We start from the raw sequence: 18,146 nt of genomic DNA, 5'->3' as shown, positions 1-18,146 counted from the left end.
TCCATCTCACCCCTCTAGGTTGTACAGAACACCAGATTTGGGCTCCCTTTGATATACAGTAAATTTCCACTGGCTATCTGTTTTACATGTGGTAATGTATATATTTCTATGCTACTATCTCAGTTCATCCCACCCTCTCCTTCCCCCACTGTGTACACAAGTCTGTTCTCTATGTTCGCATCTCCATTTGTCATTGTTCAGTCGCTCAGTGGTGTCCCACTCTTTGCGACCCCATGAACTGCAGTACAACAGGCTTCCCTGTCCTTCACCATATCCTGGAGTTTGCTCCAACTCATGTCCATTGAGTCGGTGATGCCATCCAACCATCTCATCCTCTGTCATCCCCTTCTTCTCCTGCCTTCAATCTTTCCCAGCATCAGGGTATTTTTCCAATGAGTCAGCTCTTTGCATCTGGTGGCCAAAATACTAGAGCTTCAGCTTCAGCATCAGTGCTTCCACTGAATATTCAGGGTTCATTTCCTTTAGGATGGACTGGTTGGATCTCCTTGCAGTCCAAGTGACTCTCAAGAGTCTTCTCTAACACCACAGTTCAAAGGCATCAATTCTTCGGTGCTCAGCTTTCTTTATAGTCCAACTCTCACATCCATACACGACTAGTGGAAAAACCATAGATTGACTAGACAGAACTTTGTTGGCAAAGTAATGTCTCTGCTTTTTAATACATCATATAAGTGTCATAGATTTTCTTCCAAGGAGCAAGAGTCTTTTAATTTCATGGCTGCACCATGAAAATATAGCAGTCACCATCTGCAATGACTTTGGAGTCCAAGAAAATAAAGCCTGTCACTGTTTCCATTGTTTCCCCATCTATTTGCCATGAAGTGATGGGACTGGCTGCCATGATCTTAGTTTATTGAATGAAAAAAATGGAGATTCTCTGTCCCCACAGTAGGTCACTGCTGACTCATGCTTCTGGAGACCCTCAGACACTCAAAGGAAGGTCTGGCTCAGTCTCTTGTGAGGGTCACTGCTCCTTTCCCTTAGTCCTGGTGCATCTTTATTGCTGCCCTGCAAATAGGCTCATCAGTACCATCTTTCTAGATTCCATATGCATGCATTAATATATAATATTGATTTTTTTCTTTCTGATTTACTTCACTGTGTAATAGTCCCTAGGTTCATCCATCTCATTAGGACTGACTCAAATGTGTTCTTTTTAATGGCTGAGTAATATTCCATTGTATATATGTACCACAACTTCTTTATCCATTCATCTGTTAATAGACATCTAGGTTGCTTCCATGTCCTAGTTATTGTAAATAGTGCTGCAATTGACATTGGGTTACATGAATCTCTTTCAATTATGGTTCTCAATTTCTAGATAGAATTCTTTGATGCACAGAAGTTTTTGATTTGGATAGTGTCAAATTTTTCTTTTCTGCTTGTGTTTTTGCTGTCATATTTATGTAACCATTGCCTAATTCAAAGTCATGGAGATTTACATGTTTTATTACAAGCATTTTATAGTTTCAGCCCTTTACATTTCAGTCTGTGATCCATTTAGTGTTAATTTTCTTTTACATAATGTGAGATTAGGGGTCCAAATTAATTCTTTTGTTTATGGATATCCTCTCATCTCATCAGCATTTTTTGAGTTTAGTCATTCCTCCACTGAATGATCTTGGCACCCTTATTGAAAATCAACTATTTACAGACACATGGATTTATTTTTTATTTGAAATCCTGAAACATTGGCCTATATGACTGCCATTATGTCAGCACCACACTTTTTAGAATTGCTATAGTCTTGTTGGAAGTTCTTAAATTAGGAAGTGTGTGTTCTCCAACATTGTTCTTTCTCAAGATTGTTTTGGCTATCTGCCTTCCTTGCATTTCCATATGAATTTTAGGACCAGCTTTTCAGTTTTTACAAATAAGCCAGGTTAGATTCTAACAGGCAAAGCACTGAATCTGTGTATTGCCTGTGGGATTATGGCCATTTTAACAATATTATATGTTCAATCCACTTACATGGGATGGATTTACATTTCCTTGGGGCCTCTTTCATTTCTTTCAGCAACATTTTGCAGTTCTTAGAGTACAAGACTTGCACATTTTCTGTTAAATTTATTTCTCAGTATTTTATTACTTTTGACAATACTGTAAAATGAATTGCTTTCCTAAACTCATTTTTATTTGTTCACTGCTAGCATATAGAAAGAAGCATAATTGATTATTGCACATTGGTCTTGGATTCTGCAACTTTGCTGAGCTCATTGCATATTTGAATAGGTTGTTGTGGGTTTTTGGTGGTTTTTTTTTTTAATATACAAATAGAAATAATTTTCCTCATTCCTTTCTAGTCCGGATCCCTTTATTTTTCCTGCCTAATTGCCCTGACTAGAGCTTTGAATACAATATTGAATAGAAGTGACAATAACAGACATCCTTGTCTTGTTCCTGATGCTAGAGGGAAGCCGTCTACTCTTTTACCATTAAGTATGATGCTATTTGTGATTTTTCCATTAGGTGCTCTCTATCAGGTTGAGGAAATTCCCTTCTATTCCTATTTTGTTGAATTCATTTTTATGAAACGGGTGTTGGATTTTGTTGAATTCATTTTTATGCAACAGGTGTTGGATTTTGTCAAATGCCCTCCCTTCCCCCACATACATCTATGAGATGATCATGAGTACCTTCTTCACACTCTATAAATATGGTGTATTACATTAATTGATTTCCGTGTGTTGAACCAACATTATATTCAAGGAATAAATCTCACTTGATCATCATGTATGTGCTGTGCTGTGCTTAGTCACTCAGTTGTGCCCAACTTTGTGCAACCCCATGGACTGTAGCCTGTCCAGCTCATAGGTCCATGGGGTTTCTCCAGGCAAGAATACTGGAATGGGTTGCCATGCCCTCCTCCAGGGTATCTTCCCAACCCAAGGATCGAATCCAGGTCTCCTGCATTGCAAGTGGATTCTTTGCCGTCTGAGCCACAATTCTGATTCTTTTCTTTCACCACCTGAGAAGTGTCATGCCAGTTCCTTCTGGCCTCTGGTTTCTGATGTGAAATCCATGTAACTCTGTTTTCCTCACACGTGGAAGACATTGTTTCTCTCTTGCTGTTTTCAAGACTTTTTTCTAGGCCTTTAGTTTTCAGAAGTTTGATGGTAGTGTATCTTGATGTGGATTTCTTTGGGCTTATTCTATTTAGGATTCACTCAACTTCTTCAATCTGTAGGTTTATGTCTTTTGCCACACAGAAAATTTTCGGCCACTTTTTCTTTGAATACTTTCCAGTCCCACCTTCTTTCTCCTGTCCTATAGCACACCAATGAGAAAAATCTCAACCCTTTTGTTATATGCCCACAGGTCCCCAAGGATCTGTTTATTTTTTCCCCCACTCATTTGTGTCCCAGACACATGTTGTGACTAGCCCTGTATGGTTTGTGGCCTTAATGTAGTTCTATTTTCAAAGACTTTGCAATGCTATTCAGTTGGATTCTTTCCCATTATAGTTTATTGCAAGATATGGAATATAGTTCCCTGTGCAGTTAGTAAGCTCATATATGGTAGTATGTATCTTTATTCCTCCTCCCTTTCCCCTTTGGTAACCATAATTTTGTTTTCTATGTAAGTCTGTTTCTGTTTTGTAAATAAGTTCTTTCTTTTTTAAAGATTCCTCATATAAGTGATATCATATACTTGTTTTGGAGAACAGAAAAATGGAATCCTTGCCAGCAGAGCAAAGTAGATACTCTACACTATTACTATTATAAAGATTTAGACTAGATGTCTTGTGAGTGGGGGACAGATTGTAACAGATGTGGAGGATTTCATAATTATAGTAAAGGGCTTCACAGGTGGCACAGTGGTAAAGGATCCACCTGCCAGTGCAGGATATATAAGATACGTGAGTTTGCTCCCTGGGTCAGGAAGATTCCCTGGAGGAGAGCATGGCAACCCACTCCAGTATTCCTGGAGAACTCCATGGACAGAGGAGCCTGGTGAGCTACAGTCTGTGGGGTTTCAAAGAGTCAGACACCACTTAGTGACTAAACAACAACAAATACTCTTTAATACATGAACTTAATCATCAATCCTTTGACCTAAGAGGAAAACACTTCTTATGGAAGACCCCTAAGGATTCCTATGTAGTACAATTAAAATGCAGAAATATTTGAGAACATAGTTTTGTGCCTTGGATGGGTCAAAAAAATAATGTATAAATTGTTAAATGTGAACTAAGAACTTTCTGTAAGCATCAGATTGGCTCTATTCCCTGTCAGAGGATACTGACTTTGATTTGTAACTTATATCCTCACTAATAATGCTTTTTTCCTCTTACATACATCCTGGCTTGGATTGTCTTACATCATTCTATAGCAGTCAATGTGGTTATTGTACAACTTCATTTTCAATGAAAGCCAAGAGAAAATAAATCTCACACCTATCCTTCTGTCTCTTTTACCCTCCCTCTCTCCACATATAAAGGAAAATCATTAAAAATAAAAAACAAAGAATACTTAACCCAGTCAAATCTTGGCAGTTGACATGTATAATATTTTAAGACAGAAAAAGAGAGCAGCAGAAATGGAGGAAAATATTGCATCCTAAATTCCTTCAAAAATTAAAATGCAAGTTTGGATAGTAATCTCCACTTACTGTGCTTTGTGTGCATGTGTGCATGCACGTGTGTGTGTGTGTGTGTGTGTGTGTGTGTGTGTGTGTATGTGTGAATTATCATATGGAACCTCAGAAATCTCTAAAACCTTTGTGCAATTATCCCTCACAGAATTACAAAACGATGGGTTTGTTCCATAGGAACTATTGTGATTTCTTAGTTTTACTCCTTGAGAGATGATTTAGAAGAGATAATTCTTCTCACAAGATAAAATACTATGTATTCAGTTCCTACTTTATTACTGAGCTTGTGCTATGAAGCAATTCCTACAATATCTATAGTTCTAGGAGACCACAGAGAAAAATTTAAGGTTTCAGTTAAACCAAGGGGTCCCTAACCAGGTGAGGAACCAGGCCACATAACGGCAGGTGAGCAGTGGGTGAGTGAGCAAAACTTCCTAAGTATTTACAGCCTTTCCTCATTGCTGTACTTGAATTGTCTCAAAACCACACACCCCCACTCCCGCCACCCTGGCCCAGTTCTTGGAAAAATTGTTTTCCATGAAACCAGCCCCTGGTGCCAAAAAGCTTGGGGACTGCTGCTCTGGGCCACTGGTTCTCAAAAGTATAGTCTAAAGACACCTGGAGCAGTCCCTGAGATTCTTTTAGTGGGTCTATATATTATTAATAAAAATAGTTTTAATAATATTAAGATGATATTGCCTTTTCCATTTAATTATCACAGAAGACTTTTCCAGAGGCTATATGACATGTGATGAAGTCATCTCTCTGATGGATGTATGCTTTTTTATTCTTAAATTTTAAACATTTCTAAGTCTTCATATCTAATATAATTATTAGCAATAGATATAACCCACATCTAAGCACCTTTTGGTGTCCTCAATAATGTTTACATGTTTGGATGTCTTAACTCCAAAAAATGTTGCAAATTTCTGCTCTAGTTAGATTGTGTTATTCCTATAATGCTCTTCTTTCTGACAGATCCTGTTGAAACAAATTTTTACCTAGTGACTATTATTGATTCTCATCAATGTGATGATTATATTTCTGAAGAAGATTGACCAAAATTACATCAAAAGATCTAACAACCAAATGAGTCCATGTTGTAACCTGGGGAAGAGAGATTCCATACGAGATGGCCTATCTCTAAGGTTTTCCTTACTAGAAAAAGGGGAGGCTTTAGTTTCATGTGATGACATGAGGAGACAATTTGAAGTCGGTATTGACATAATATTATTCTGCTGATATGAAATGAAATTCTGATAGCCAGGGTGTCAGGTATGTTCATAATCTCAATGCCATCAATTTTAAGCCTGAAGGCCCAAGAGACGAGCAGTGTTTAGTACATCATCCCTTGTTAAATAGCAGCCACAGAGTTGGCGGTAGCCTGTGAAGGATTCCCTGCCATGTAGGACACGCCAGTTGTCTATAAATAGGACCTGTGAATGGGGAAAAAAAAAAGAGAGAGGAAAAATATTCAGAACAAGTGTGGACCACGGGAATCATAAATCAGAAGAGATCATTTAAAATAAAAACTTTAGGTTGTTCTCTGATTACATTAAATGAGACTTTTTTTCTTTTGAGATTAAGTAAAGATTTGACTCCAGTACTCTTGCCTAGAAAATTTCATGGATGGAGGAGCCTGGTGGGCTATAGTCCATGGAGTCACAAAGAGTCAGACACGACTGAGTGGCTTCATTTTCTTTCTTTCTTTAAACATTTGACAACTAGGAAGTACATAGCTCTGTACTAGGCTAAATGGAAATAACAAAGGCAACAGTAGGTAACAGGCCCTGTATCTGAAGAGGTTATATTTCTTGAGTAATTATTCTTTTATCAAAGCAAACCAGATCATTGGTTTCTTTTGTTCTTTTCTTTTCTTTCTCTCTCTCTCAAAGAGTTAAACTGTTTCACTGTCTTATGCTAAGCTAGAGATATTCTTTATCCAGAGGAAATATGAAGACCAAAACAAAACAAAACAAAAAAAGGAATCATGAAGACAGATGGACCCTTAGGGACTATCAAGTTCAACTCCTTCATCATACAAATAGAATCACTGATGGGTAGATACTCAGGGGAACCTGCTTCTGGGTCATTCGGTAAGTGAGTGGTAGGACCAGGGCCAATACCCAGGACTCTCTTCTTTTTTTTCCTTTGTAACATTTTGACTCACATATTCAATAAGTCCTCATTCTTCACTGCTTAAGTGACATCTATTGAGCTTGGCACCCACCTTGCCAGGCTTGAGTTTGACCCAAAACTCATTCTCAGGTCTCCTCAACTCTCTGGTTAAGGTCCGGTGTGCTGTATACCAATGATGGACAACGTCATAAGGTACAGTATTTATGACAGCCCGGTCATAGTTGTTGTACCTAAGGTGAAATTGTGAGAAAGAAAGATTTTCCCCAAAACATGTTAAAACATCTGTTGCTAATGGGGCAATTTTATATAAGGCTTTTCCTATATTCATTACTTGTCCCATGATGATGTGGCAATAATAAGCTAATGTTCTCTCAAGACTATAAGGTTTTAGAGAAGAGTTCCATTGCCTGTTGACCATATTTCTTTTTCCTTTGAAAAATCTGAGGGTAGGGGATAGAAGAAAGTTCTAGCTGGTTTCTACCATCTTAGAATATTATGTTTTGTTTGTTTTTATATATTTTTTGGCTATGCCACATGGCATGTCTCTCACCTCACCCAAGGATAACTGTTATACCATCATGACTTCTGTCACCACAGGTTAGTTTTGCTTATTTATAAAACTTTATATAAATGGAATACTATAGTATGTACTCTTTTGTGTCTGGCTTCTTTCATTTAATGTTATATTTAGAAGATTTATCATTATTGTACTGCATGTCAATAGTTCATTCATACTTCATGTTGAACAGAATTTTATTGTGGGACTAAACCACAATATATTCATCCATTCAAGGTTTCCCTTGTGGCTCAGCTAATAAAGAATCTGCCTGCAGTGTGAGAGACCTGGGTTCGATCCCTGGGTTGGGAAGATTCTCTGGAGAAGGGAACGGCTACCCACTCCAGTATTCTGGTCTGGAGAATTCCATGGGCTGTATAGTCCATGGGGTCACAAAGAGCTGGACACGACTGAGGGACTTTCGGACATAACTGAGGGGCTTTTACCCATTCATCCATTCTGTTGATAGATGTATAAGTAATTTCCAGTTTGTAACTATTACAAATAGTGCTGGAGGTTCTGGACCATGATAGAAACAAATCTACAGTTATACAGAGAACAATTTCCTATGAAAAAAAATCTGGAAACTGAGTGACTCCTACATATTGGTGAATGAGAAATAAAAAACATATCGAAATGGATAGGAAAGGCTGAGACAACTCAATAATGAAAAGACAATCCAGTGAAAAAGTGGGCAAAAGATCTAACTAGTTACTTAGCAAGAGAAGATATATGAATGGCCAATATGCACATGGAAATATGCTCAACATCATCAGTCACCAAAAAAAAAAAAAAAATGCATTAGAACACCAAGGAGATATCCAATATAATGGCTACAATTAATGACTGAAAACACCAAGTATTAGCAAAGATGTGGAGAAGCTACAACTTTCGTACATTGTTGATAACTGTAAAATGGAACACATTAGTAGTTAGTTGCTAATGAAACTAAAAAGTCACGTACTCTATGATCCAGCAGTTCCACTCTTAGGTATTTATATGTGTGAAATGAAAACACATATCTACAAAGATAGTTTTACATGAACATTGATGGCAGCTTTATTCGTAATAATCCCAAACAGGAAACAGCCCAGGTGTTTATTCATTAAAGAATAGATTTGTTCCAGGATGTGAATTTCTAGAACAGGCAAAACAAATCTATGGTGGTAAAAAATAAAAACAGATGTTTCCTCTGTGTGTGTGTGTAGGGTTGGGCTGACAAGGGGTATAAAGGTACTTTCTGTAGTGATGGTAATAGTCTATATCTTGACAGGCATTTGGGTTACATAGGTGTACGCAGTTTTAAAAACTCAGCAAGTGTATATTCAATATTTATACCAACATTGTATGTATATTTTATATCAAAATTAAACATCTGTAAACAAATAGTGAATTTTAGACTTAAAGTTATAAATGTTGAAGTATATTGGGAGACATATACCTTCAATGTTCTGTGCAATGTATCAAAAATAAGATTAATTTATAAATGTTAAAGTATATTGGGAGACATATACCTTCAATGTTCTGTGCAATGTATCAAAAATAAGATTAATTTATAAACAGAAGGATAGAAAGATAGATAGATAGGTAACAAAGCAAGTATGTGCTGCACTGTGCTTAGTCACTCAGTCATGTCTGACTCTTTGCAACCCCATGGACTGTAGCCTGCCAGGTTCCTCTGTCCATGGGGATTCTCCAGGCAAGAATACTGGAGTGGGTAGCCTATCCCTCCTCTAGGGGATCTTCCCCACCCAGGAATCGAGCCGGGGTCTCCTGCATTGCAGGTGGATTCTTTATCAGCTGAGCTACCAGGGAAGCCCAAAGCAAGTATAGTAATATCTTAATGGTAGAATCTCGGTGGTAGGTATACAAGTTTTCCTTGTAAATGCTTTCAACTTTTTGTATTTAAAAGTGGCCATAATAAAATGTTGGGGAAAATATTGAGCACCTACTCGTTCTAGGCAATTGAGATACAAGAGACGACAGAGGGAGAGTTTTCCAGTGGAGCTTATCCCAGGGAAGTGATTTAAGATTTATGTAATTCCTAATATAATACAGGAGCAACAATTTATTTTTATCTTCACAACTGTGGGTGAAGGAGCAGGCTTGAAATGAGTGGAGATGACAAGTTCAGTTTTGGATATGATGTGCTTTATGACTGTACAAGATACTAGGTGGCAATATACACAGGTCAGGAGAAATGCATAAATCTGGACAAGAGTCAAATTTTGTGGCTATCATGCCTTTAGGCACCCTAGCTGCTTGATCACTGAGCACAATTTAATAACTGTTTTTGTTTGTTTGTTTTAAAAGTGTTTTCATTTTTAAATGTCATGTGAAATACCTGCCCCTCTAATCTAGTGTTCCTTGGCTGTTGTCCTATTTATTATTCCATGGGAATTTTAATAAGAATAGAAATTGTACTAATAAAAAGCTATGGAATACCAATATTAAAATGTGACAGATATAGGATCTTAGGGATTTTCATTACATTAGAAAACTAATATCTGGCAAATAAATTACATTGAGGGATAGTTCTTTGGTACTCACCTGATCAAATAGAGCTCTTTATTCCATGGGTAGATATTTAAGACTGGTCCAACCCCAATCATGTGGTTTTGACATTCTCCAACATTTTCAATATATTCATGCTTCAATGGCACTTTACTGAGGAGTTCAAATTCCTCAGGTGCCTTTTGAAGTACCTGTTCTGCTGCATAGAATCCATCAACTAGCAGTGTCCTGCCACCTGTTCCTTCATGCTTAAGACAGTGAAACACCTGAATGCTAAAGAAGGGAAAAATTAAATTACTCTGTTCACTGGAGAAAAGAGAATACATCAAACTTTTAGAAAAAATATATAAAATGATTACTGATTCTACTTGTGTCATTTTCTTTTCATTAAGAAATAAATCGCATTTCCCAATTATCTTCCAGTTGTACTTTTTTGTGTACTTTGCCATATTAATGCCACTAAGGGTTCCTTCTAAACATATTTAATATGTACTGAAACCTATATGTGTCAGACATGGGCAATACAGGCATGAATAAGATATAGTCTCTCTTTTAAAGAAGAACATAGTCTATCTAGAAGAATGAACCAAGTAAGTACTGATAAAATATGATAGGCACTGTAATAAAGTTGTATACAAGACAGTGGAGCCATAAAGAGAGGAAATTATTGTAGTGGGATGTTGTATAGATAAATTTTTTGAGATGTGGATGAGAATGATTTTGCTTAGTTTTAAAGAATGAGCAAGACTTGGGCTGGAATGAGATTGAGGTGAGGAGAGGGCATTTCAGGCAGGAAAAAGGAATGGCCAAACATATCAATGTAGAACAGCAAGGTATATTCAAGGAAGAGAGTGATAAGTTCCTGTTGGCTTAGCACAGAGAATCACAGGATTTTAAACTAAGATGCAAGATTAACTGGTGAGAAGCAAGATGACAAAACCATGAAAAACAACGTGGATAACTGAAACTGGAGAGAAAACTACTGAGAACTTGAGCTTATAGAAAAGAGGACACATCTAAGAAATAAATGATTAGATGTGGAGGATGAAGAAGAGGCAAAAATCTAGAATGACTGTGGGTTTTTCCCCTGGGCAACTTGACAAGTAATAATGCCCATTTGCCAAGAGAATGAGGCAGATGCATAATTGGATCCTAATAAGGGGCTGTGAAGGGTTGAGGAAGACATTCAGTTTAGGGACATTTTGAAATAATTAAGTTACATATGACTGAAAAATTAATAGGAAAAGGCAAGTCAATTATTAATGGACTAGAAACCTAAAGTAATAATTTCAAATTAACAAGGGAAAAATAAAATCAATAGTAATTTAGGAAAAAAAGCAAAAATAAGGAAAAGTAAACAACGAAGTAAAATAAGTGATAAACATAAATAAAGGTAGAAGGAATAAAATCAAGGAGAATGTAGGGTAAATACAATTAAAATGAGTAAGGTCAGTCCTGGCTATGTTGAGCTTTCTGCAAAATTTCTAGGTTAGGATTATTTAGTAGCCAGTTGAAGATGTTTATCTTAGAAGAGAGGTAGATTTTGTAGCTGTCTGTGAAGTGAAGTGAAGTGGTCACTCAGTTGTGTCTGACTCTTTGCGACCCCATGGACTGTAGCCCACCAGGCTCCTCCGTCCATGGGATTTTCCAGGCAAGAGTAGTGGAGTGAGTTGCCGTTTCCTTCTCCAGGAGATCTTCCTGACCCAGGGATTGAACCCAGGTCTCCTGCATTATAGGCAAATGCTTTACTGTCTGAGCCACCAGGGAAGTCCTGTCTGTAGCTGTCTGTAGGTGATGGCTAAAGCCAAGAGCATAGCAGTCATTTGGAGTGATAATTTCAAGCAAGAAAAGGAGGAAAAAATTTTGAGGAACAACAATATTTATGACACAGACAAAAGAAAATAAGCCAGCATAGGAGACTGGGGAAAACTGACTATAGATGTAGAAGGAAAACTAGAAAAGAAAGGCTATTCAAGAAGAGGTAGAGGTAAATGGCCCCAGGATTCAAATAAGATAAAGACTGAAAGCTACATACTGGGGATGGCAATAAGTTACTTGCTGGTGACTTTGGAGAGAGTAATTTTAATTCAGAGGGGGTTGGATAAACTAGCTGACTACAGGTTTGAAGAGTGAATAAGAAGTGAGAATGAAAAGATACCAAATGTAGATAATTATTTTAATAAGTCTAGCTGTGAGGGTGAGGAATAAGGAATAAGTAGAGGAAGACAGAGTCAAAGGAAGTGTACAAAAGTAGAGGTTTAAGAACTGAGAAGTTGATAGGCAGGAGAAATCCCCAAGGAGGTTGGAAAGAATGAAATCCTGAGCAAAGGTAACTTTAGAAAGCATAAGGCATAAAACAATGATAATGATGATGACAATGACTAAAATGATAAGAACAATAACTAGCATTTATTGAACACCTCATATGTTCCAGGAAGTATCCAAGTGCTTTAAACACATCATGTAACTTAATCCCTGCATGTGTGCTAAGTCGCTTCAGTGGTGTCTGACTCTTTGTGACTCCATGGGCTGTAGCCTGCCAGGCTTCCCTATCTATGGGATTCTCCAGGCAAGAATACTGGAATGGGTTGCCATTCTTTCCTCCAGGGGATCTTCCTGACCCAGGGATCGAACCCATGGCTCTTATGTCTCCAGCATTGGCAGGTGAGTTCTTTACCACTAGGGCCACCTGGAAGCCCAACTTAATCCCTAAGCAATACTAATGGGCAGGTTTTATTACTAGTCCCATTCTACAGATGAAAAAACTGAGGTACTGAGAGGTTATTTTCCAAGATCACAAAGCTAATGTATGTTCCAGCTGGGATGCAAATCCAGGTCTGGGTGATGCCATAGCCTGAACTCAACCACTCTCACTGTACTGCTAATGTATTAGGCTCTCCCCATTGATTAGAAAGGGTTAAATTAAAGGCAAAGCCAACTGTGCATCTACAGTAGTGGTCAGAGAGAAAAGAGCTAGTCAATATTCGAACCTCAACCCCTGTCCAACTGTTTCTCATCCCATTTCCTCATATTCTTCCTTCTGTGTCCCAGAGAATGAGAATGCAGGGCTGTGGGTGGTTTTGTATATTGATAACATTGAGCCAGACATCTAAAAGATGTTTTATTCTTCCTTTTCCGAAGCAAACATTCTTAGGTTCCAATCCTCAAAGGAAATCGGAGTAACTACAATCAATTGGATATTATCATCCTCTCATATTGTCTTTATGAATTCATGCGTGCGTGTGTGCTAAGTCATTTCAGTCATGTCTGACTCGGTGCGACCCCATGGACTGTCGCCCACCAGGCTCCTCTGTCCATGGTATTTTCCAGGCAAGAATACTGGAGTGGGTTGCCATGCTCTACTCTGCCAGGAGCCAGCGTGAGGAACTCCACCCGTGGCAAGGGTCTTGAGGAAGGAGGCTCGGCATACGCAAAGGCGGGATTGAGCCTCAGGAGACCCCCTGTTCCTGAGCATCTACCCCCAAAACCAGAGTCTGCCTACTTTACTGCTTTATGCTCTCACCTACACCTCTGACTTTACAGGGGGCTATCCCCCACCACTTCTCTCTGTAAAGGAGTTAACTTAGGACTCCAGATAATAAATCTCCTGGGTATGACAAGGGTGTCTCAGATCAAACCTCTCTGCTGGCAGACTAGCTTGTGTGACAGGATTATCCACACTCTTGCTACTATGTACATGATTGTTTACAATCTCTCAATCATAAACAGCACAGAGAGTTTGGAGTATTTTGAAAGTCTTAGTTAGCATAGGGTTTTTCTAAAGATAAAAATCATGTTGGTGCAGGGTTTCATTGCTGAGTTAATGATTGCTGCCAGGCCTCCATATCCTTAGGCACCTGGGAGTATGTTAATCAATGTAATTGGAATGTAGAAAAAGAAATATAGTAGTTTTGATGTTAGCAATACTAGACTTTTTGAGTTAATGAATTTTCTCTTTTGTTATAGATCACTGTGCTCCACTTTCTTTGTTATAAATCCTTGTGTCCTTGCTATGTAAGAATGTAACTTTATCACTATCTTAAGACTAAGTAAATCTTAAGGGGAAACAAGTTTTCTGATTGACTAACCTTTATCAGTAGAAAGTAATGTGGGGCCATAAAATGTTGACCGGTCTCCAGACCAGAAGATATTGTGAACAAATGTAAGACCCTTGGAAGAACAAAGATATGCTGATAAGGGTCGGAGCAGCTGACCCTGTGTGACTCTGTTTCTTACATTTATCTCTATGTATAACTAAAAGTATAAAAGTGGACCTGGGAAATAAAGAAATGTGATCGGTTCCTGGAAAGACTGATTCCCCTGTGTCGTTTTTCCTTGTTCTCCGTTTTTCTGTCTGAATTCCCATCTGGAGCGTGGAGGCTCGCCATGTATACTTACTTGCCTGGCTTCTAAGACCCACACAAGAGGGAGCCCAAGGCGGGGCATGTAGGTGGTGCAAACTCCGCTATTCAAGCGGGTGCCGGGGGCCTACATAGGTGGTGCAAACTCCTTGTCTTGGAGTTTTATTGGCTTTCCACGTAAACCAAGTTATTCAGCCTCTTTTCTCGACTTATTTTCCTACTATACTATTCTTTCCTAATCTCTCTTCATATCTATAACTAAATAGTTCTTTTCAGGATGCCAACTCCATCCCCGCTTCAAATTCCCTGGATCCACCAGAGCTGAACCCAACACTACTCCAGGGCATCTTTCCAACCCAGGGATTGAACTCACATCTCTTATGTCTTCTACATTGGCAGGTGCCTTCTTTACCACTAGTGCCACCTGGAAAGCCCTTACGAATTCATACTTATGCACATTTTACTCATATATTTCTGCCTTGGGTTCATTATCTATATGGAGAAGATCAACAAACAACAGCAACAGCAGCTACAAAATAACCACAGAGGCACCTCTAATAAGTGGCAAATGGTAGCACAGTTAAGTATGGTATCTATCATATCAAGTAATTACCATTTCTTCTCTGTGATGAGAAAGATCTAGTCTTTCTTAGCTACTAGTGGTGATCATACTGCAGTACATAACTGTATCAAATCAACACAAGTACACCTCATATTTACAAAATGTTATATATCAAATATATCTTGTAAAGCTGGAAAAAAGTATAGTGTATATTATCTTTGGGTTAATAGCCACTGAGTCCACACAAGAAGTTTATTTTTCGACCTAGAGGAAATAAAAAAGAGTCAATATATAGTGAATAATGCAACAAATGAGATCAAAAACACTCTGGAGGGAACCAACAGTAGAATAATGGAGGCAGAAGATAGGATAAATGAGGTTAGAAAATAGAATGGTAGCAATAAATGAAACAGAGAGGAAAAAAGAAAAAAAAATAAAAGAAATGAGAACAACCTCAGAGACCTCTGGGTCAATGTTAAACGCACCAATGTTCAAATCATACTTATCTGGAGTCCCAGACGAAGAAGACAAAAAGAAAAACCATGAGAAAATACTTGAGGAGAGTAATAGTTGAAAACTTCCCTAACGTGGGGAAGGAAATAGTCACCCAAGTCCAAGAAACCCAGAGAGTCCCAAACAGGATAAACCCAAGGAAAAACACCCCAAGACACATATTAAACACATTAACAAACATCAAACACAAAGAACAGACATTAAAAACAGCAAGGGAAAAACAACAAATAACACACAAGGGGATTCCCATAAGGATAACAGCTGATCTTTCAATAGAAACTCTTCAGGCCAGAAGGAAATGGCAGGACATACTTAAAGTGATGAAAGAGAAAAACAACCCAGATTACTGTACCCAGCAAAGATCTCATTCAAATATGAAGGAAAAATCAAAAGCTTTACAGACAAGCCAAAGCTGAGAGAATTCAGCACCACCAAACCAGCTCTCCAACAAATGCTAAAGGATCTTCTCTAGACAGGAAGCACAGAAAGGGTTTATAAACTCACCCAAAACAACAAAGTAAGTGTCAACGGGATCATACTTATCGATAACTGCCTTAAATGTAAATGGGTTGAATGCTCCAACCAAAAGACAAAGACTGGATGAATGGACACAAAAACAAGACCCCTATATATGTTGTCTACAAGAGACCCACCTCAAAACAAGGGACACACACAGACTGAAAGTGAAGGACTGGAAAAAGATACTCCATGCAAATAGAGACCAAAAGAAAGCACGAGAAGCAATACTCATATCAGATAAAATAGACTTTGAAATAAAGACCATGAAAAGAGAAAAAGAAGGACACTACATAATGATCAAGGGATCAATCCAAGAAGAAGATATAACAATTAAAATATATATGCACCCAACATAGGAGCACCACAGTGTGTAAGGCAAATGCTAACAAGTGTGAAAGGGGAAATTAACAATAACACAATAATAGTGGGAGACTTTAATACCCCACTCACACCTATGGATAGATCAAATAAACAGAAAATTAACAAGGAAAAACAAACTTTAAATGATACAATAGACCAGTTAGACCTAATTGATACCTATAGGACGTTTCACCCCCAAACAATGAATTTCACCTTTTTCTCAACTGCACATGGAACCTTCTCCAGGATAGATCACATCCTGGGCCATCAATCTAGCCTTGGTAAATTCAAAGAAATTGAAATCATTCCAAGCATCTTTTCTGACCACAATGCAGTAAGATTAGATGTCAATTACAGGACAAAAACTATTAAAAATTCCAACACATAGAGGCTGAACAACATGCTGCTCAATAACCAACAAATCACAGAAGAAATCAAAAAAGAAATCAAAATATGCATAGAAATGAATGAAAATGAAAACACAACAACCTGAAACGTATGGGACACTGTAAAAGCAGTGCTAAGGGGAAGGTTCATAGCAATACAAGCTTACCTCAAGAAACAAGAAAAAAGTCAAATAAATAACTTAACTCTATACCTAAAGCAACTAGAAAAGGAAGAAATGAAGAACCCCAGGAATAGTAGACGGAAAGAAATCTTAATTAACCTCCAATTAAAAAAAATATTTAAAAATATTAGGGCATAAATAAATGCAAAAGAAACAAAAGAGACCATAGCAAAAATGAACAAAGCCAAAAGCTGGTTCTTTGAGAAGATAAATAAAATTAACAAACCATTAGCCAGACTCATCAAGAAACAAAGGGAGAAGAATCAAATCAACAAAATTAGAAATGGAAATGGAGAGATCACAACAGACAACACAGAAATATGAAGGATCATAAGAGACTACTATCAGCAACTATATGCCAATAAAATGGACACCGTGGAAGAAATGGACAAATTCTTAGAAAAGTACAACTTTCCAGAACTGAACCAAGGAGAAATGGAAAATCTTAACAGACCCATCACAAGCACGGAAATTGAAACTGTAATCAGAAATCTTCCAGCAAACAAAAGTCCAGGACCTGAGGCTTCACAGCTGAATTCTACCAAAAATTTAGAGAAGAGCTAACACCTATCCTACTCAAACTCTTCCAGAAAATTGCAGAGGAAGGTAAACTTCCAAACTCATTCTATGAGGCCACCATCACCCAGACACCAAAACCAGACAAAGATGCCACCAAAAAAGAAAACTACAGGCCAATATCACTGATGAACATAGATGCAAAAATCCTTAACAAAATTCTAGCAAACAGAATCCAACAACGTATTAAAAAGATCATACATCATGACCAAGTGGGCTTTACCCCAGGGATGCAAGGATTCTTCAATATCTGCCCGCAAATCAATCAACGTAATACACCATATTAACAAACTGAAAGACAAAAGCCATATGATTATCTCAATAGATGCAGAGAAATTTGACAAAATTCAACATCCATTTATGATAAAAACCCTCCAGAAAGCAGGATTAAAAGGAACACAGCTCAACATAATAAAAGCTATATATGACAAACCCACAGCAAACATTATCCTCAATGGTGAAAAATTGACAGCATTTCCCCTAAAGTCAGGAACAAGACAAGGGTGCCCACTGTCACCACTACTGTTCAACATAGTTTTGGAAGTTTTGGCCACAGCAATCAGAGCATAAAAAGAAATAAAAGGAATCCAGATGGAAAAGAAGTAGTAAAACTCTCACTGTTTGCAGATGACATGATCCTCTACATAGAAAACCCTGAAGACTCCACCAGAAAATTACTAGACCTAATCAATGAATATAGTAAAGTTGCAGGATATAAAATTAACACAGAGAAATCCCTTGCATTCCTATACACTAACAATGAGAAAACAGAAAGAGAAATTAATGAAACAATTCCATTCACCATTGCAAAAAAAAAAAAGAATTAAATACTTAGGAATATAATTACCTAAAGAAAAAAAAAAG

At 37.8% G+C, this 18,146-nt stretch overlaps 1 protein-coding gene across 1 annotated transcript in view; it reads right to left on the bottom strand.

The window, feature by feature from the left end:
• Nucleotides 1-7,055: 7,055 nt before the first annotated feature.
• Nucleotides 7,056-18,146, bottom strand: part of TMLHE (trimethyllysine hydroxylase, epsilon) — a 67,866-nt gene continuing 56,775 nt past the window's right edge. The window contains 3 exon segments of the mRNA XM_068962571.1: nt 7,056-7,093; nt 7,096-7,193; nt 9,860-10,096. Coding sequence (XP_068818672.1) covers nt 7,056-7,093; nt 7,096-7,193; nt 9,860-10,096 — 373 coding nt within the window.

This window comes from Capricornis sumatraensis, chromosome X (genome assembly GCF_032405125.1).
Source record: "Capricornis sumatraensis isolate serow.1 chromosome X, serow.2, whole genome shotgun sequence".
Taxonomy (NCBI): domain Eukaryota; kingdom Metazoa; phylum Chordata; class Mammalia; order Artiodactyla; family Bovidae; genus Capricornis; species Capricornis sumatraensis.
The sequence above is the reverse complement of the archived record's forward strand: the minus strand, read 5'-3'. Positions and strand labels throughout refer to the sequence as shown.